The 15,633-nt window shown below is 47.6% G+C and overlaps 1 protein-coding gene and 1 long non-coding RNA gene across 6 annotated transcripts in view; one reads left to right on the top strand and one right to left on the bottom strand.

Annotated features, from left to right (window-relative positions):
- LOC144133590 (uncharacterized) overlaps positions 1-15,633 on the top strand; it is a 126,055-nt gene that overhangs the window by 58,539 nt on the left and 51,883 nt on the right. For 3 of the 5 annotated variants that reach the window (XM_077666788.1, XM_077666787.1, XM_077666784.1), the window contains exons 1-3: positions 12,066-12,199; positions 13,196-13,244; positions 14,527-14,639. In XM_077666788.1, the coding sequence (XP_077522914.1) occupies positions 12,175-12,199; positions 13,196-13,244; positions 14,527-14,639 (187 nt within the window). In that variant the 5' untranslated portion in view covers positions 12,066-12,174. Of the gene's footprint in view, positions 1-12,065; positions 12,200-13,195; positions 13,245-14,526; positions 14,640-15,633 lie in introns of those variants that run through there. The other 2 variants (XM_077666785.1, XM_077666786.1) reach the window with 1 other exon arrangement.
- On the bottom strand, positions 8,539-11,967 carry LOC144133593 (uncharacterized). The gene is made up of 4 exons (XR_013315076.1): positions 11,855-11,967; positions 11,340-11,361; positions 10,206-10,327; positions 8,539-8,953 (listed from the first exon to the last, which is right to left on the bottom strand). It is a non-coding gene; the product is annotated as an uncharacterized LOC144133593 (long non-coding RNA).

Below are 15,633 nucleotides of genomic sequence, written 5' to 3'. Positions count from 1 at the left end.
GCTACTCGGCTTCGCAAAAGGTTCGAGGTATTTCACTTTGGAAGGGTACGCACAGACGCATGAAAAAAGTAAAGGCCGTCGGCTCACTTTCACAAATACCAACGGCAAGTTTTCTCTTTTTGCAAGAATTAAGGAGGACATAGTATGTGCAGTCCTTGTCAAAAAAAAAAAAAACAGCCCAAGCGGTTTGCTTCCAAACCGTGTAGAGGTGATCTTTAGCACATTTGACAGGCTCGGGATGGTTGAGCACTTCAATTCTTTCTGCCTTCGTGAGGCTAGGGTCCTTGAGTATGCAAGGGGAGCCGCACTGCAGGGCTCAGAAGCAGGTATACTTTTGACAAAGACTGTACAATCTTGCTCAAGAGTATTCACGTCATAAGTTTGCATTTGAACGTTGTAGTACTCTACTTATGGGACCTCTAAACAGCAACAGGTGCTCAAAGTGAGGTCTAAGATTCACCTAATGCTATGGAGCTTAAGGGCTTCCGTCAGCCCTTCTCGATACTTAGCGCAAAAACGAGCCAAACAGTCCCTGCTCTCAGCGCTTGTTCAGTAAGGATGCACACAGTTGCGGTACCTGTGACAGCGCGCCAGTACGCTTTTCGCCTGTGCGCCTCAGATGCTGGAAAACATTATTTCTTCTTTCACTAAAAGAGGCGGCAGGATTTGTTAAGACACTGTTTGGTGTGCAATATTTTCTCTACCAACATGACAATTTGCACAAACTTTGTACCATCATCTTGCAAGTCACGACAAACGGCTCGAAGGCTGCAAAGGTGTGGCAGGAGAGAGGGCGTCCCGAATAATGACTTTGTCTCAACTCGTGTACAGCCGCAGTTCAAATGAGTGCGATAAGACTTCGCCGATACAAAGCTTACGAACGTGTATATTCATGAAACTAAACTAAACAAGCGCTGGACACAACAAGAAACTCGCACGCAACTGGAGCTGTCCAAACAATGCAGCCACTCGTAACGAAGATTTAGGTCTGGGCAAATAATGTCTAGACCTCCGTGGGTCACGTTATCGTGGTGGCAGACAAATCTGAGCAATTAAATGTAAAGAATTACTGAGTGTAGCTGAAATAAATTTTGAGGCAAGGGCCGACCGCTTACAGAAAACACGCGCGTCCCAGGATACAACAGTGTACGTGGACGCTGCCACATGCGCAATGACCAGGACACAAGACACCAACAACGCAGTGGCAACTGTAGTCAACTCGGAATTACACGAGATTACCAGCGCCTCACTGCAAGACTGCACGACAGCCAAGGCTGAAGAGGCGGCCGTCGCTCTAGCGGCAGCGGAGGGCTATTGGATTGGGCTGTCACTGGCAATTCTTACTGACTCACAAGCAGACTGCCGCGACTATCTTTGCGGCAGAGTCGGTCACAGAGCGCTCTGCATACTCCGCGCTGTGGACTGCAAGACACAACAGACAGATGCAGAACCGATCAAACATAAGATCATCTGGGTACCGGGGCACACGGGGGTGGCAGGAAACCAAGAGGCGGACAGCATAGCTCGTGGATATACTAACTATCCAATGTCAACGACCTTGAGGAATCCCTGTCAGTACCTCAGGAATACTCGGCCACACTAAACAACTACAAAGGAAACAGGATGCGGTACCCACCACCGCACAAATCCTTAAACAAAGAAGAGGTTGTCACATGGAGACAACTACAAACGGGGTCATATGAAAACCTAAACACACTAAGCAAAATCCACCCCACACTTTACGGAAAGAAGTGTCCGCGGTGCCATGAAAACCTACACTATATCACATAACATGGGCCTGTCAAAAAGTCGACGTCGTTCCAATTATACCAAACCCCAGTATAATAACAAGGTGAAGTTTGGGTCACTGTCAGTGGCTTGTTCAGTAATTTCACCTTGTTATTATGCTTCATCCTGACCAGACGGTATTCCGTCGAACGTTAGACTACCAAACCCCAGTGTGGAACAATGTGAGGGTATGCTCTCCAGCGACTTGCGCGATGACCAGATCGGTCTGATACGGCGAGCTCAGCTGACGGCAGCATCCAGCGGAGCCCTGGAATAGGGGCAACCGACCGTTGCGGAGATGGACTCATCTGAACCGCATAAAAGCACTTGCGCTAGAGCTCAATAAAGTTATCCTATCCTATCCTATCATATCCTATCCTATCCTATCCTATCCTATCCTATCCTATCCTATCCTGTCCTGTCCTGTCCTGTCCAATCCTATCCTATCCTATCCTATCCTATCCTATCCTATCCTATCCTATCCTATCCTATCCTATCATATTGTGCATTTAACGACCTATACCCGTTTCACAAATTTGCAGAATAGGCTTGCGTTTTTACAATTATCCCGGAAGCTATTTAGTCGCTAATATGTATCAATTTTTTCTTTTTTGGTGTGCTTTAGAGCGCCGATTCTAAATAACAATCCGCTGGAACCCAAAAACCGCGCTCTGTTTTCCAACAACAGCAATTCATTTAAAAGCTGCAGAAACGGTCCACGTTTTGGTGCAACAGCTTTTCAAAAAAGCTTCACGTAAGAATGCAAGTCGAGCAAAAGTATCGTTTTATGCGCTGCGTTTGTTCTCTACTTCCTCGTAACAACAGTAATTTCCATTAACAAGGCGATCCTTTAAGAAGTAAATACGTTTCTCTTCCTATTGGGTTAAACTTGTTTATCGATATTAAACAGGATGTCCACAGCGATCACACAAAACGTGAAAAATGACCAGTGGCGGTGCAAGCGCGGTAACCAACCGTGGTATTTAAGTTTTCATTTAATTTTTTGGATCATTAAGGAACCGTAGACATTATGTGCATAAAACAAGAATTTATAAAGGCAGAAAAGGTACAAGCTGGCAGAGAAGTTGAATAAAAGTGTCACTGAAATTGAAGTCTGTGGAACTCCACGTTTAATTTTTAATGCTTCGCTAGTAATGCCGTCTGCTGTTACAGATTGGGTGCGATCACATAGATGCCCGTAAGAAGAGAACAGCAAAATCCGCGAAATGCGTATTTGTACACTTTATGCACTAAACCATCATGACTCACAGAGTAAAAGGCTTCTCTGAGCTATAAAAGTAAGGCACAAGCAATATTATCTTCGTGTAGTGCACATTTTATAAAATCGCAAACGTCATTTGATGCTTGCACGGCCATGCAAATAGCTGATTCCTATAAGTCACTGATTGTAGAGCTTTGTACTACAGTTGAGGTGCGGCGTTGGCGTTAAATTTACCCTCAAAGGATGCAAACCACGGAGGCAGGGTAACTTAAATGTTGTCCCCACTTCGAGTCTGCTGACGGAAATGTCGGGTGTTCTAAATTAATCCGGCGCCCTCGACTACGGCGTCTATCAGAGCCTGTGTGCCGCTTCAGCATATCAAACGCCATAATTACCAACGCACAATTTTTAAAGCGAAAGCTTTAGTACTTCCCTCCGTAGCTACTTCGCCGTGTGCGCCGTGTGAGCGCGTTTGACCTTGAATCGACCTTGAACCACGTGACTGCTATGACGACACACAGCCGCCGCGGTCGCCGAAACCGAGCGAAACCTCTGTTTCTTCCTTTCTTCTTTCACGCCCCATTTTCTCCCTTCCCTTACGCCACAGTTCGGGTGTACAGGAGTCGAGCAATGATAAAATGAGGGTCAATGTCTCGCTGTCCCCAGTTCCCATCCCATTACCCATAACCCTTCCCTCAGTCCCATTTTCCCACAACCGACGTCCCACCTCCTCCGCTACGCCCCAGGGGAGATCAGGGGAGTCTCCCCGGGCCCGCTCCCCCGGCTGCGGGTCGCTTAGTAGCATTACCCCCCTCATTTTTTTTATTTTCCCACCTACGGCTGGCAAAAGCACAACATTGCCTTCGGGCCTTTTCATTTATATCACATAGGGTTAAGCCTGTTATACTTAGTGGCACAGGCAGGGGCCTATTGGTTTACATTCCTTTTCTGGTTGCCCCACCATACTTTTTGTCCACCGAGATATGTGAGACACTGCGCCATTTCCTTCAATTGAAATTTAAAATTGGTTTTCAGGAAAGGAAATCATGCAGGAGCTGTCACATACATCGGTGGACACACCACCGCGCCGTAAGGTAAGGGATAAAGGAGGGACTAAGAGAAGAAAGGAAAAAAGAGGTGCCGTAGTGGAGGTCTCCGTTTTTAATTTCGACCACCTGGTTAGCGCGCTCGGCTACTGATCCGGAGTTCCCGGGTTCGAACCCGACCGCGGCGGCTGCGTTTTTATGGAGGCAAAACGCTAAGGCGCCCGTGAGCTGTGCGATGCCAGTGCAAAGATCCCCAGGTGGTCGAAATGATTCCGGAGCCCTCCACTATACGGTACCTCTTTCTTCATTTCTTGTTTCACTCCCTCCTTTATCCCTTCCCTTACGGTGCGGTTCAGGTGTCCAACGATATATGAGACAAATACTGTGCCATTTCTCTTCCCAAAAAACCAATTATTATTATTATTATTAATCTTTAACGTGCACTGACATCACACAGCACACGGGAGCCTTAGCGTTTTACCTCGATAAAAACGCAGTCATTGGCGTTGGCGTTTTCAACGTTCTAGACACCGATGATTATGAAGAAAGGAAGAGTGCATACCGGGTCAGTGAACACCTCAATCGCGCTTGGTGGTGAGAGAGAGACGTGTGCTGCATGCATTAGCGCTGACAACGTAGTGGCAGACATATGGTACTGCCGGGCAGGGTGATTGAGCTGCCTATCCAGTGTGCGGAGCGCACTCAATGTTACAGACGCCAAGCCGCGTCTACTTGCCCGGTACACCACGGCTTTCGCACTCTAACCAGGCTCAACAGTAGTTAAACCGCAGCTAATTTTCATTCACCCACCGCGGTGGGTCAGTGGTCAGGGCGCTCGGCTACTGAGCCGGAGTTCCCGGGTTCGAAGCCGACCGCGGCGGCCGCGTTTCGATGGGGCCGAAATGCAAAAGGCGCCCGTGCACATGTGCTGGGCGATATCAGTGCATGTTAAAGACCCCAGGCGGTCGAAATTAAATACGAAGCCCTCCACTATATACGGCACATTTTTCCTTTCTTTTCTAACTGCCTCCTACTATATCCGTTCCCATACGACGCGGTTCAGGTGTCCGCCGATATGTGACACATACTGCGCCATTTCCATATCTCAAAACCCAATTTCATTTTCAATTTTAATTCAAACACGCAACATGAGCAGTTAGTTCTTGGTAACCGCGGCAGAGTTTAGCAGTAAAATGAATTTGTCTATATTATTAGATACACTCACACAGAGCAGACCCTGTTGTGCTCTGCGTCGTTGGCATCAAGACGTCAACTGAACGGCAAAGCATGGGGGTATGCAGGTGGCAGTGCAGGTTATTCGCGGAAAAGACGCGCACATTCAGCTCCGTCGCGACGTCAAGAATCCATCCACGAAGAGGGCCGCTGATTCTGGTAACGTGGCTGCGTAGCTGGCGTAATCGAAACGGTTGAGGCCTTGCACTGCATGCGGGGAAGATGAAAGAAACAACAGTTGTAAGCGCCGGCACCGGCACATATTTGCAGCGCTGCAACCAAATGCCGGGCCACGAGCTGCGCTTCTTTCGTTTGGTCGGAATGATCACTACTCGCGTTGTTTTCGAACTGCCGGTTTATAGGAACTGAATAAATTTGGCTCCGCCAAGTCACATATATAAATGAGTCTTCTTATCTGGAAGCCTACATAATTCGAACGCCAAATTTCAGGCAACAAAATGTTAATTGACGTATTTACGCGTATATGCACTGTGTATCATGATGTTAGAGGAAGAAAATGTTTCAATTGATTTTGCGTTGGATCACAGCCGGCAGCTTGAATGCGGTCCTTAATGTCGGGCATTTCAACGGTGCCGACCGGCGGACAAATTCGATGTGTGCAGCAGCAAAAAACGCGTTTTCTGCGGCGGGAAGCGAAGACACGGCGGGAGGACTCTGAAAGTCCGGATGAATGTAAACTAAACGTACAAGGGCCGCGGGATGACCCCTCAGTCACTGGCCAGCCGCTTTGGAGACTCTCTGCAGTGAAGAAGGAAACGATTCGAGTAGGAAGGACCACGGTGACGCATTAAATAAAGAGTGGAAGCCCAAACGTAGGATATCATTTGACACCTTACATCGCACATTGCCCCCATCTAAGGTAGAGGAACACGGTAGAAAAAACCAAATGAACGAAAATCGGAGAATGAGCCTGGTTATCGAGGAGGTGTAAAACTTCAACTAACATCCTGATTTCGCCCGTGCAGTTCTTTTATACGGCACAGCGGCCGTGCACTCGATTCGTTCCCACCTTCACCTCAAAGAGCGTCCAACCTAAGCACGTCAGCATCCGTCTTCCCGTGTAGCTGCGATGGAGTCTGTTTGGAATCCGCTCTCCCACATTCCGCTGCGAATACTGCGGTGTTTGGATGCCCAAGCGTTAGAAGGCATAGTGGGGTCGTTTGGGAGATAACGGTGGCTGTTTACTTTACAGCTTACCGTGCATGTAAATATTACTCGAGGAAACGAAGCAAAGGGCGACACTCCTACATAACTATGATAAGCACCTGGCAGATTTAAGTAAATTTTTATACAATTATGGGCCCAGCAAACAATCCAAGGACTGCATATTACTACTGCATACCTGGCCACCGCAGCAACTCACACTGATGGAAGTAATAGTTATGTCTCGTGGTCAAAACTGCGAACAGAAGGTACAGTGTACTCACTAAATGTGAACGTTGCCAGCCCTATGAGGAGAAAAATCACCGCCGACACGACGAACAAAGCGAACAGGAAGAACCTCATCAAGCTCTCGTCTTCGAAGAGGTCCATGACAGCAACCATCCTGCAAGGCAGCACGACCGCTCTTCTATAGCATCGCTGGCTTTGATCCGCATGTGGGCGTGTCCGTAAATAATAAGGCCGATCAAGTAGATCGCAAGAAAGGCACAGCCGGGCCAATTGAGTTGTCAAGTCAAGTATCATTCTTCGGGGACGACTCCACAGGAAGACAGTTCGCTTGCTTTGCTTTCAAACGCCTGACATATTTTTGGAGCTGCAAAGAGCAAACTTACAGGCTTTTCGGGCACAAGCAAGTGATCTTCTTTGTCTTCTCATTCGACTTGTATCCGGCCACATATGGGGAAAAAGAAAATAAATCGGCGAAATGTTGCGAAAATAGCCAACCATCACACCAGAAAAAAACTCACAGGACGGCTACGACTGTGTAACGCGGTGTTCAGCGATAGCTGTTTAGGCGTTTAGTGGAAATATTTGGAGGTAGAAAGATACAGTGACCTCATATCGAACTGGTGTAGTGGTCACGTGATGCACTGGCAGGCGGCTGTTCCAAAGAGATCCACCGGCAGGCTTATGCGACCCAGGTTGACCGTGACATTAACGCACCCACCGCGGTTACGCCGATGGCGACGACGCTGACGGCGACGGCGACGAGAAAGCCAGGGACGGGCAGCTATTTATTCAAGGCGTACAGAAATAGCGAGTTGAATATGAGGTTAGGCATATCGCTTGAATTTAACCAATGAAAATCGACTCACAGCTCACCTTAAAGGGGTGGGCCGGGGCTCGAACAGGATGAAAGTAGAAGCAACTGAACATGTTTGTAATGTTGCGAGCTCTTACAGCTTAACGAAACCGATGCATGGAATGGAATTAAAGTCGGTCTTCTAACTGACAGAGCACTTGGACATTCTTTTTTTGTCACAGGTATGGACACGCAGGTTTGCGCCGTGCTTCAGCCGTCGCTCTTACTTAATTATGAATCTTGAAGAAAACTCAAGGCATATTTCTCCTGCAGGTCTAATTGTGTTTCAATGTTCTAAATACTCGCAGGAGTCTTGAGGCTGTTTTAACATGGCCTAAAACTAAGGGTTGGTACCAGTCCAGGACAAAGGTTTAGGGAGTCGGTGACACAGTGTAGTTATCAGCTGTGTGCAATGTGCAGTAAAATGCGGTTTCTCAGTGCAATAAACATAAAAACATCTAGTCCATACACTAGAAAAAAATCGCGGGCTGCTTTCAAATATTGACTAGCGCAAACACAGAAAGAGACCAAAGCAAGAGTAAGAGACAGAACACACGCTAGCGTGTGTCCTGTCTCTTACTCTTGCTTTGGTCTCTTTCTGTGTTTGCGCTAGTCAATATGTTTCACTGCTACAACCAACTATCCCAAATGAAAGCCTTTGCTTTCAAATAGCAAGCCAGGTCATCTGCACCAACAGAGAAATCGAAAAATCTTTATGCCTTCGACAATTACGTCGTAACGAAACTGGCCAATCAAACATGTCGCACATAAGTTTATTCTTGCTCTCCATTTAACAACAAAAAAAAACGCTTGATATGTTCGTTGTTGATTAGTGGCAGAAAAATAATCAAATTCGGAAATTTTGTAGCCAGTCGTAGTCCCATTGGAACAATACAAAACATTCATTGGTCATTTAATAAAACGAACGTAAGTACATGCGTGAAATACATTCCTGAACACGCGCCGCAATAAAAACATATAAAAACTTGTCATTTTTTCCACACGACCATCATTTCGTTATTTAGAGATCACTTAAAGTAATAGTTCTTAACTTACTCTTGACCAAAACAATGTATACAAGCGGAATCTCTTTAGAATAAATATTTTGTGAGCCCAGTATAGAGCTATTTTGATATGATTCACACGCTGGCACATTTTTCTGCGGGCCGCACAAACATTTGTCCGCTGCTCTTTGCTGTTTGTCAGAGTGTATAACTGCGACAGCAAGGAGTTGTTGGCAAAAGCGATTGACAAAACTGGGGATTCACACAGCTCTGTTCGGGACAACGTGGCGAACGGCCGTGCGAGGCATTGCAGTGGCCAGGTCTGCAGCCACCTGGCGTCAATAGGACTTAGCCGTCGCCTGCTTGGCCGGATATTCGTAGTAGGTGACTTCCACTGCAAACGAGAGAGAGACAAGGGCAGAAGGACAGAGCTGGAGTCAGCGAATGGGGAACTCGTGTGGGGTCTTACAGGGACTGACTGCAGAGCGAAAGAAACAAAACTGTATCCCTGCTAATTATGTTTTAATACGACAACATTGCAAGTCCTACGGAGCCCAAATGCCCCGTCAGTCAGGAAATTCGCCCCTATGCTGGAGGAAACTGACGTCACGAGACCAGAAGTGGCGTCACTTCCCGTGAAGGCACCAACCTTTCAAAGATACTGCGATCGCACTGCCAGCACACCATGAAGTTCGGAGACCCTGTGAATATTTCTGCGTTCTTACTTCTTAGACTAAAGGGGACTTAACACACACCTTTAGCACACACCTTTAGCGCACGCGCTCATTGATGTGGCAGCCACGCATGCAACTGCCGGGTACCAGGCGCCCTCAAGGCGACCTGCGCATGCGCCCTGACGATGCGCGGGCTCCGGGTACTCCGGTAACGGTCTCAGAAGAAGGTAGGACGGGGGGAGGGGGAGAAAGCGATTCCAGTGCCAGGCTTCAGACTGAGCAGTGCGCAGCGTACCTTCCGTACCAACTCAGGTGCAGCGCATATGTTCGCGGTTCGAAACACAGCTGCACTTTTTCCGCGAGGAAGTAATACAAGTAGCTGGTGCGTTGACATTTTTGAGCACATGAAAAAATTGTGGCTAAACCTGAATGACCTAAACTCGTATGGGCTAAATCCGAACATACATGCGCTGCCTCAAGGAGTTGATGGCGTTGGGATATCAAAAGTCGTCTAGGAAGTGCTAAGAGCGATTGATTTTTGCTATTCCTTAAATAACCGCTGACATCTACCTTTTACATATTCCAGCGTGCCGTGTCAGAGAAGCCGTGTTCACAGTGCGTCTACAAAGGCGTGGGCTTTCCCCTTCTCCACTACCGCCTTCCCTCTTTTCGCCTTTCGTCTGGAATGGCTCGTCCTCTCACGTCGGCTGGTGTGCCACGAGAGTTTTCACCCGCGCATCGCTCTCTGCACCTGCCGCACAATAAACACTGAACAACGCGAAAACGAAGGCGACAGTGTTATAAGCCTTGCACACGGTGCATGGATACAGGCATTACTGGCAGAGCAGTAAAAACCGCGATCAAATAGCAACAGTACTTGCAAAATCTATAACAAGCGCGAAGCTCCAACAAGGCAGGCGCTATGATGCAGGCGGCGGGTTGCACATATAGTGCAAACCAGAGAGCACTCACTGACTCCGAACAGTATGAGCCCCAAGAGCAGCAGGATCATGGTGGCGACCACGATGAGGACGATGATGAAGAACCTCATCGTCTCGGCCTCGCCGTAGCCCTCGATGGTGGCCCCGCTCCTCCTGCGCCGTCGGGGAGGCAGCAGAGGATGTGCAAGATGACAAAATGCTCCTGCGGAAATTCCCGAGGCTGGGCAGTGCTGGGGAGCGCACGGCCCTGTAGGGCGATGGTCGCCATCATATTAATTAAAGGGCACTTCCATCCAATAATTCCATCCAATTCCATCGCAAGGTCACCTGACCTAGATGGGCCATCTGCCTCCTAGGTTGCTCTCTGGGCGCCACTTGCCAGAGCCATGCCCGCCATTTTTCGCTGACAACGCCGACAACGTCGACGCTGGATTTTCTGGACAACGAGGCCTTTAACGCTATCGCGTTAAATTATGTCAAGGCGACGTTACGACAGCATGAGGAATATATGCGTTAGCAGTTTCGGTTCCACATTTCGTTGCTAGGACGATCGTTTCGCCATTGCGTCCGATTTCGCCGTGGCTTTCCGCTTATGCGTTCCGGAGTTGGGTGGAAGAGTGGAGGTGGGCAGTTGCTGGGAGATGCTGTGCTGCCGGTCGGTGTCCGGAGGTGCAGAGACTGGAGGTACACAGGGGAGGAGGGGAGGTGCGCACGCACGTACGCACACGCACGCACGCACATGCACGCACATGCACGCGCGCGCGCACACACACACGCACACGCACAAAAAAAAACAAGACTAGAATATTCGTCCCGGCCGCACTGTTCGTACAGTAGTGCGGCCTTTTGATGCAGATGGAAACGTGGTTGATAGTTTGAATTATTTAAGAAGGCGATTTACGAAATTGCTCAAAGCGTGCCAGTGGCGTACTATTACGCGGCGACCTTTGTGCGAGAAGAAACACGGGACAGTGGCTGCAAGTTCCGGGTGAAGAGAGCCAGCTAAGCGTCGGCATTTGCGCGTATTTTGACCTATGAAGTCAAGCGTTAATTTGTGCAGCAGACGCCGTGTCGCCACATAGTGTAGCTTTTACGTTACCGCTACAGCAATCGCAGGCACTCGCCAAAATTGAAAAAAAAAAGGAAGAGCAATAGTCGCACTTACTCCCTCAGGTTGCCGTGCTGAGCTGCAGAGCGGGAACAACCAGCCATGCGTTAGCAAAGAAAAAAATACCTGCACTGAAGCTATTTTGGCCAAAGTGGTCATGTTTGTTAAAGCTGTGCATTCATTACCTTAATACAGCCCGTAATGCTGTAAAAACCGAGCAGCTTCGATGAAAGTGTGGAACACTATCTGGTGCGCTGCTTTTACAGAGCGGAGCTAATTCTTTCGAGAAGCACCACAAGACACGCTGCGTCTTGAGGCAGTACGTTAAGTTAGCACTGATGAGGGATTTCCGTCGGCGTATGCACGAAAAACCCTTCGTTACTGTGACGGCCCGTATAGTCATCAATTACGTGGCCTTCCACTGTGCGCTTGAGAACCTCTACGCATGTTCGTTGAGACCAACAGCTCCGACCGAACCCGTGGCACTCGTCTATAGGTCAGCCCTCGTCGGCCGCCGGTGTGCACTCAGTTTCGCCGAAAAGGGCGTATTCGAAGTGAGGCGAGCCACTTACGAGCGTGATCCATTCACGAAGGTTGAGAAGAGCCGCTTGGCGACCAAGGGGCCCCTTCTTCCTCTTCGCGGCTCATCGAGAGCGAAGTAAGCAGCTGAAACTGCCGACTGAGCACTGAATACTTTCCCTCGTATTTTCTTCGCTGTTCAGTTGTTAGCGTATCTCTTCGGGCCTTATTAAATAAATTGGCCCTTTTTCATCTGCCTCCTCGAAATCCAAGCAACGTTGCTCCATCAAAGAAAACAAAGCGAAGAAGAGGCAGAGGTCATTTTGCAAACAAAGGCACCGAGCTCGGCCTCGGACAGCGAAGTTAGAGCTCAATGGCAGCTAAGCCGCACCTCAGCTGTGAGTACACGTATTTCGAGCCCCTTTTTTTTGTACTTAGTTCTCGAAGAGCATTGTGTCAAGCAAGAACATGTTCACATCCTAGATAAACGTGATGAGCCAGAGTACGGGTGGTTTCACGTAGGTTACGCCACTGTAGAGAAACAATGATGATTTCTGCCTTTCAAGACTCCATTTCGGGGATTATAGCGACAGCGTAGCGGACAGCATTGGGTTCATTTCCAGCACCCGGATTTACTAACTGTGCACTGGATTTTCGGTACACCAGTTCTGTCGCGTGTTGTCCGATCGAAATGTGGTCGCTGTTGCTTGAAGCAGAAAGCGCTACCTTGTGCTGCTCCACAGGATGTTGTAGTCGCGTAGTTGTGAACTTCTGCGAGCTGGCCGCCCCATGAAGTCTGGCGAAAACCACGCGCATCAGTTCGACGAGTTGCAAAAGCAGTTACAATTAACTGACCTTTTTGCGGCAGAAAACGAGTAAATCCCGCGAGACTGCAGGTCTCCCCAAAGGCTAAAGTATAACAACCCTCTTCGCAAGCTCTTCGGCCGTTGCGTAAAACTTCTCATGCTTTTCTAACCAAATATAAAAATAAAAGCAGGCTCAGCGTATGCATTTATACCTTTAACTGAAAAATGCCAACATTAAAGAAAAATCGACAGCTAAAGGCAAGTACTCGTCACCAACTTACACACTACAACAGACCTAATTCTCGTCACGCCAGTGGCGAGCCAGAAGAACAAGAACCAACGAAAGTGAACTGATTTCAGCAAAACTTTGATGATATATGCATTGTCATGCAGAAGAAACAACTCTAGTGACTAATCAAGCCCAATTTTCTTCGTGTTTCGCTCTTCAACCGTACAGTGCAAATTCCAAAACTTGTAAATTGCTTGCAGCTTCTTGGCTATTCTCTCGATCTGTACTGTATGCAGCTTGTCTCTTTAAAAGCTTATCTGCAGTTGTGCATTTATTTATTTTTATTTTTTCTCTGCAAGCTATCACCCACGAGTCGACGAACGAACGCCTGGGCCACCACGAACCCGAGTAAGTATTTGTTGGTTACACGTGCCATGCTTGACTTGACTCTCGCACAATGAGCGCATGCGCGTACAGCTCCGTCTATTGCCGCCGGCGTAATATGTACAACCACCGCGAAAATCTTCTGTCTGCGCAAAATCCCTTATTTACCTTGGCGCTTGAACTTCGACTGAGGTTTCAACATTTGCACTCTTTCACACTCTAGCCTTTTCTTTTTCAAGTTATTTTAACCTAATACCTTCAAAGACGGCCTATACACGCAAGCATATACTGATATACTGCAGACTTCAAGCATAATTCCACCAACAGGAGTGGCCAGGCTCTGAGTGGGTGCCTTTAATCATGTGATACTTATAACATTAATGCAGCAGGTTGAAGTGACCGTTCAAGATCCCTTGTAAGTATGTGTTTGCCAGCGTATGCGAGCGCAGCTGGCGGCATATATCGGGATCCAGCGGTTTTTCATTTTTGGCAGGGGTGGACAATATTTATGAAGTGCAGAGGTAACGGTTATTGCTCCAAGAAGACAAGAGCAGATAAATAATGGAAACATAATGGGAAAAACACCCACGGCAATTTTTATGAGGTATTCATGAACGTACTGACTGCAAAGCTGGTTAACAAATTACCCGGACCTGAAAAGCCCCAGCAGCTTCTGAGGTCACTTCGATTATAACTAATTCGATTATAACTAAAAAAGTGGACTTCGGCTGGACATGAGGCGCGGTTCTGTACCAGTTATAAAGTGAATACAAAGAATACGGAGAAAACGAGACATAGTTCTAGATGGCTTAAAATCAAATGAAGTGTGACGTAGCGAAATTCTCACATTGGGGAGGTAGGTGGAGGCGTCTGTGGAAGTAAAAAGAAAGGGAGATTGGAACCCACTTGGTAACATTACTTGTGTCCTGCAGTGGACTTCTCTCACAAGAATGATAGTGATGTGGCTCTTAGAATCGTTGCGAATTTATGATTTCCTTATTTAAAAACAAAGATCGCTATTTAAGCAGCGACAACACTGTCAGGAAACTTGTAAGGAGCCGATGCAGGCCCGGGAACGCGAACATTGCTGAATTTTTACGCGCGTTAAGCACAGACGCAACGAGAGAATGTGTCTGCTAGAGACATTAAGTAGCCACCCCCCTCTATAACGATCTCAAGGAGTCATTGCACGTCAAAATGAAAAACTTCGTTTTTTTTTTATCTGCTTTCATTCTTGACATTTGCACAAAAAAGTGTAGGAGAGCAAGATTCTCTTAAAAAATTCACGCCATTCTTTTCCTTACAGAATGTACGAATCTTACATGACCACCATAATCTGCGTCATCATGGTGGTCTTCAGCATCGCCTGCATCGTGGTCATCATCTTCATATCATTTTCCCACTCGAAACACGAAAAAGGTGAGAGAAGTGTGCAGGCATGCGCAGTTTATGCACATTAATATCTAACGAGGTGCAGCTGGCTCACTAATATAATCGTCGTTTGCAATAACCGCGCACACTAAACACGAGTCAACCCTGACGGCAGTAAGCTTCCCCTCCACCGTACTCTCTAATCGAGGTGCGATTTCCTGCAGTCTCGAAGTAGATATTTACCACATAAAATATCGCGTTTTTTGGCCTCAGATTTACCCTAGATCTACTCCCGTGGCCAGATGCAAGTACTCCATATTTTGAGGGGTGAAAATCTACCCCAGGACTAGAGTATGTCGAACCTCGATTAGGAAGAACGCTAAGGGTCAAGCCTACTACTCCAATGTGGGCTTCGTCTTTGAGCGTACGGCTCTTTTGCATCTCGTTTCCCGGCAACCGGAAAGGAAATTACGCCTCTTGCAGGAACCTCCTCTCTCATCGTCCCTCTGTTCGAGTAAACGCAAGGAAAGATTACATGAGTGTCAGAATGCGTGGATATGTATTCAGAAAAAACATTCACTGGAGTCGGGGCTGCGCAGAAAGCGAGGAGCAATCGAACCTAAGTACTTACCCAAGGTGCGATTCTAAGGTTGGGGACCAGCATGTAAAAAAATTCGCCTTCTTTTGCATGCTTCGACATCTGACGCTAACACCGGGAAGCAGCTGCTCGGTGTTAACGTAAGTGTTTCTGTTTCTAATTACGCCTAGTACAGCGACCTCGGACTGGGACCACAACTGAGCTATGTTCAAAACAGATTTCTTAGGTTGCGTGCTTCTCATGCGACGTTGTTCCAATGAGTCGACATGCCATCTTTGACGCTGTGACTCGGGGGTTAAGTAGCCGGAAAGCTTAAGTCGTTCTCCGGAAAAATTAGGATCGGTTGCACCACAGGCTTCTTACCATATACGAAGTCCAAAATCACTTTAGCCTCGGTAACTATATACGCGCCTAAAATAACCTGATGTTCTCGGTTCTTCCCTG

This window comes from Amblyomma americanum, chromosome 5 (genome assembly GCF_052857255.1).
Source record: "Amblyomma americanum isolate KBUSLIRL-KWMA chromosome 5, ASM5285725v1, whole genome shotgun sequence".
NCBI classification, from domain to species: domain Eukaryota; kingdom Metazoa; phylum Arthropoda; class Arachnida; order Ixodida; family Ixodidae; genus Amblyomma; species Amblyomma americanum.
This window is presented reverse-complemented; position numbering and strand designations above follow the sequence as displayed.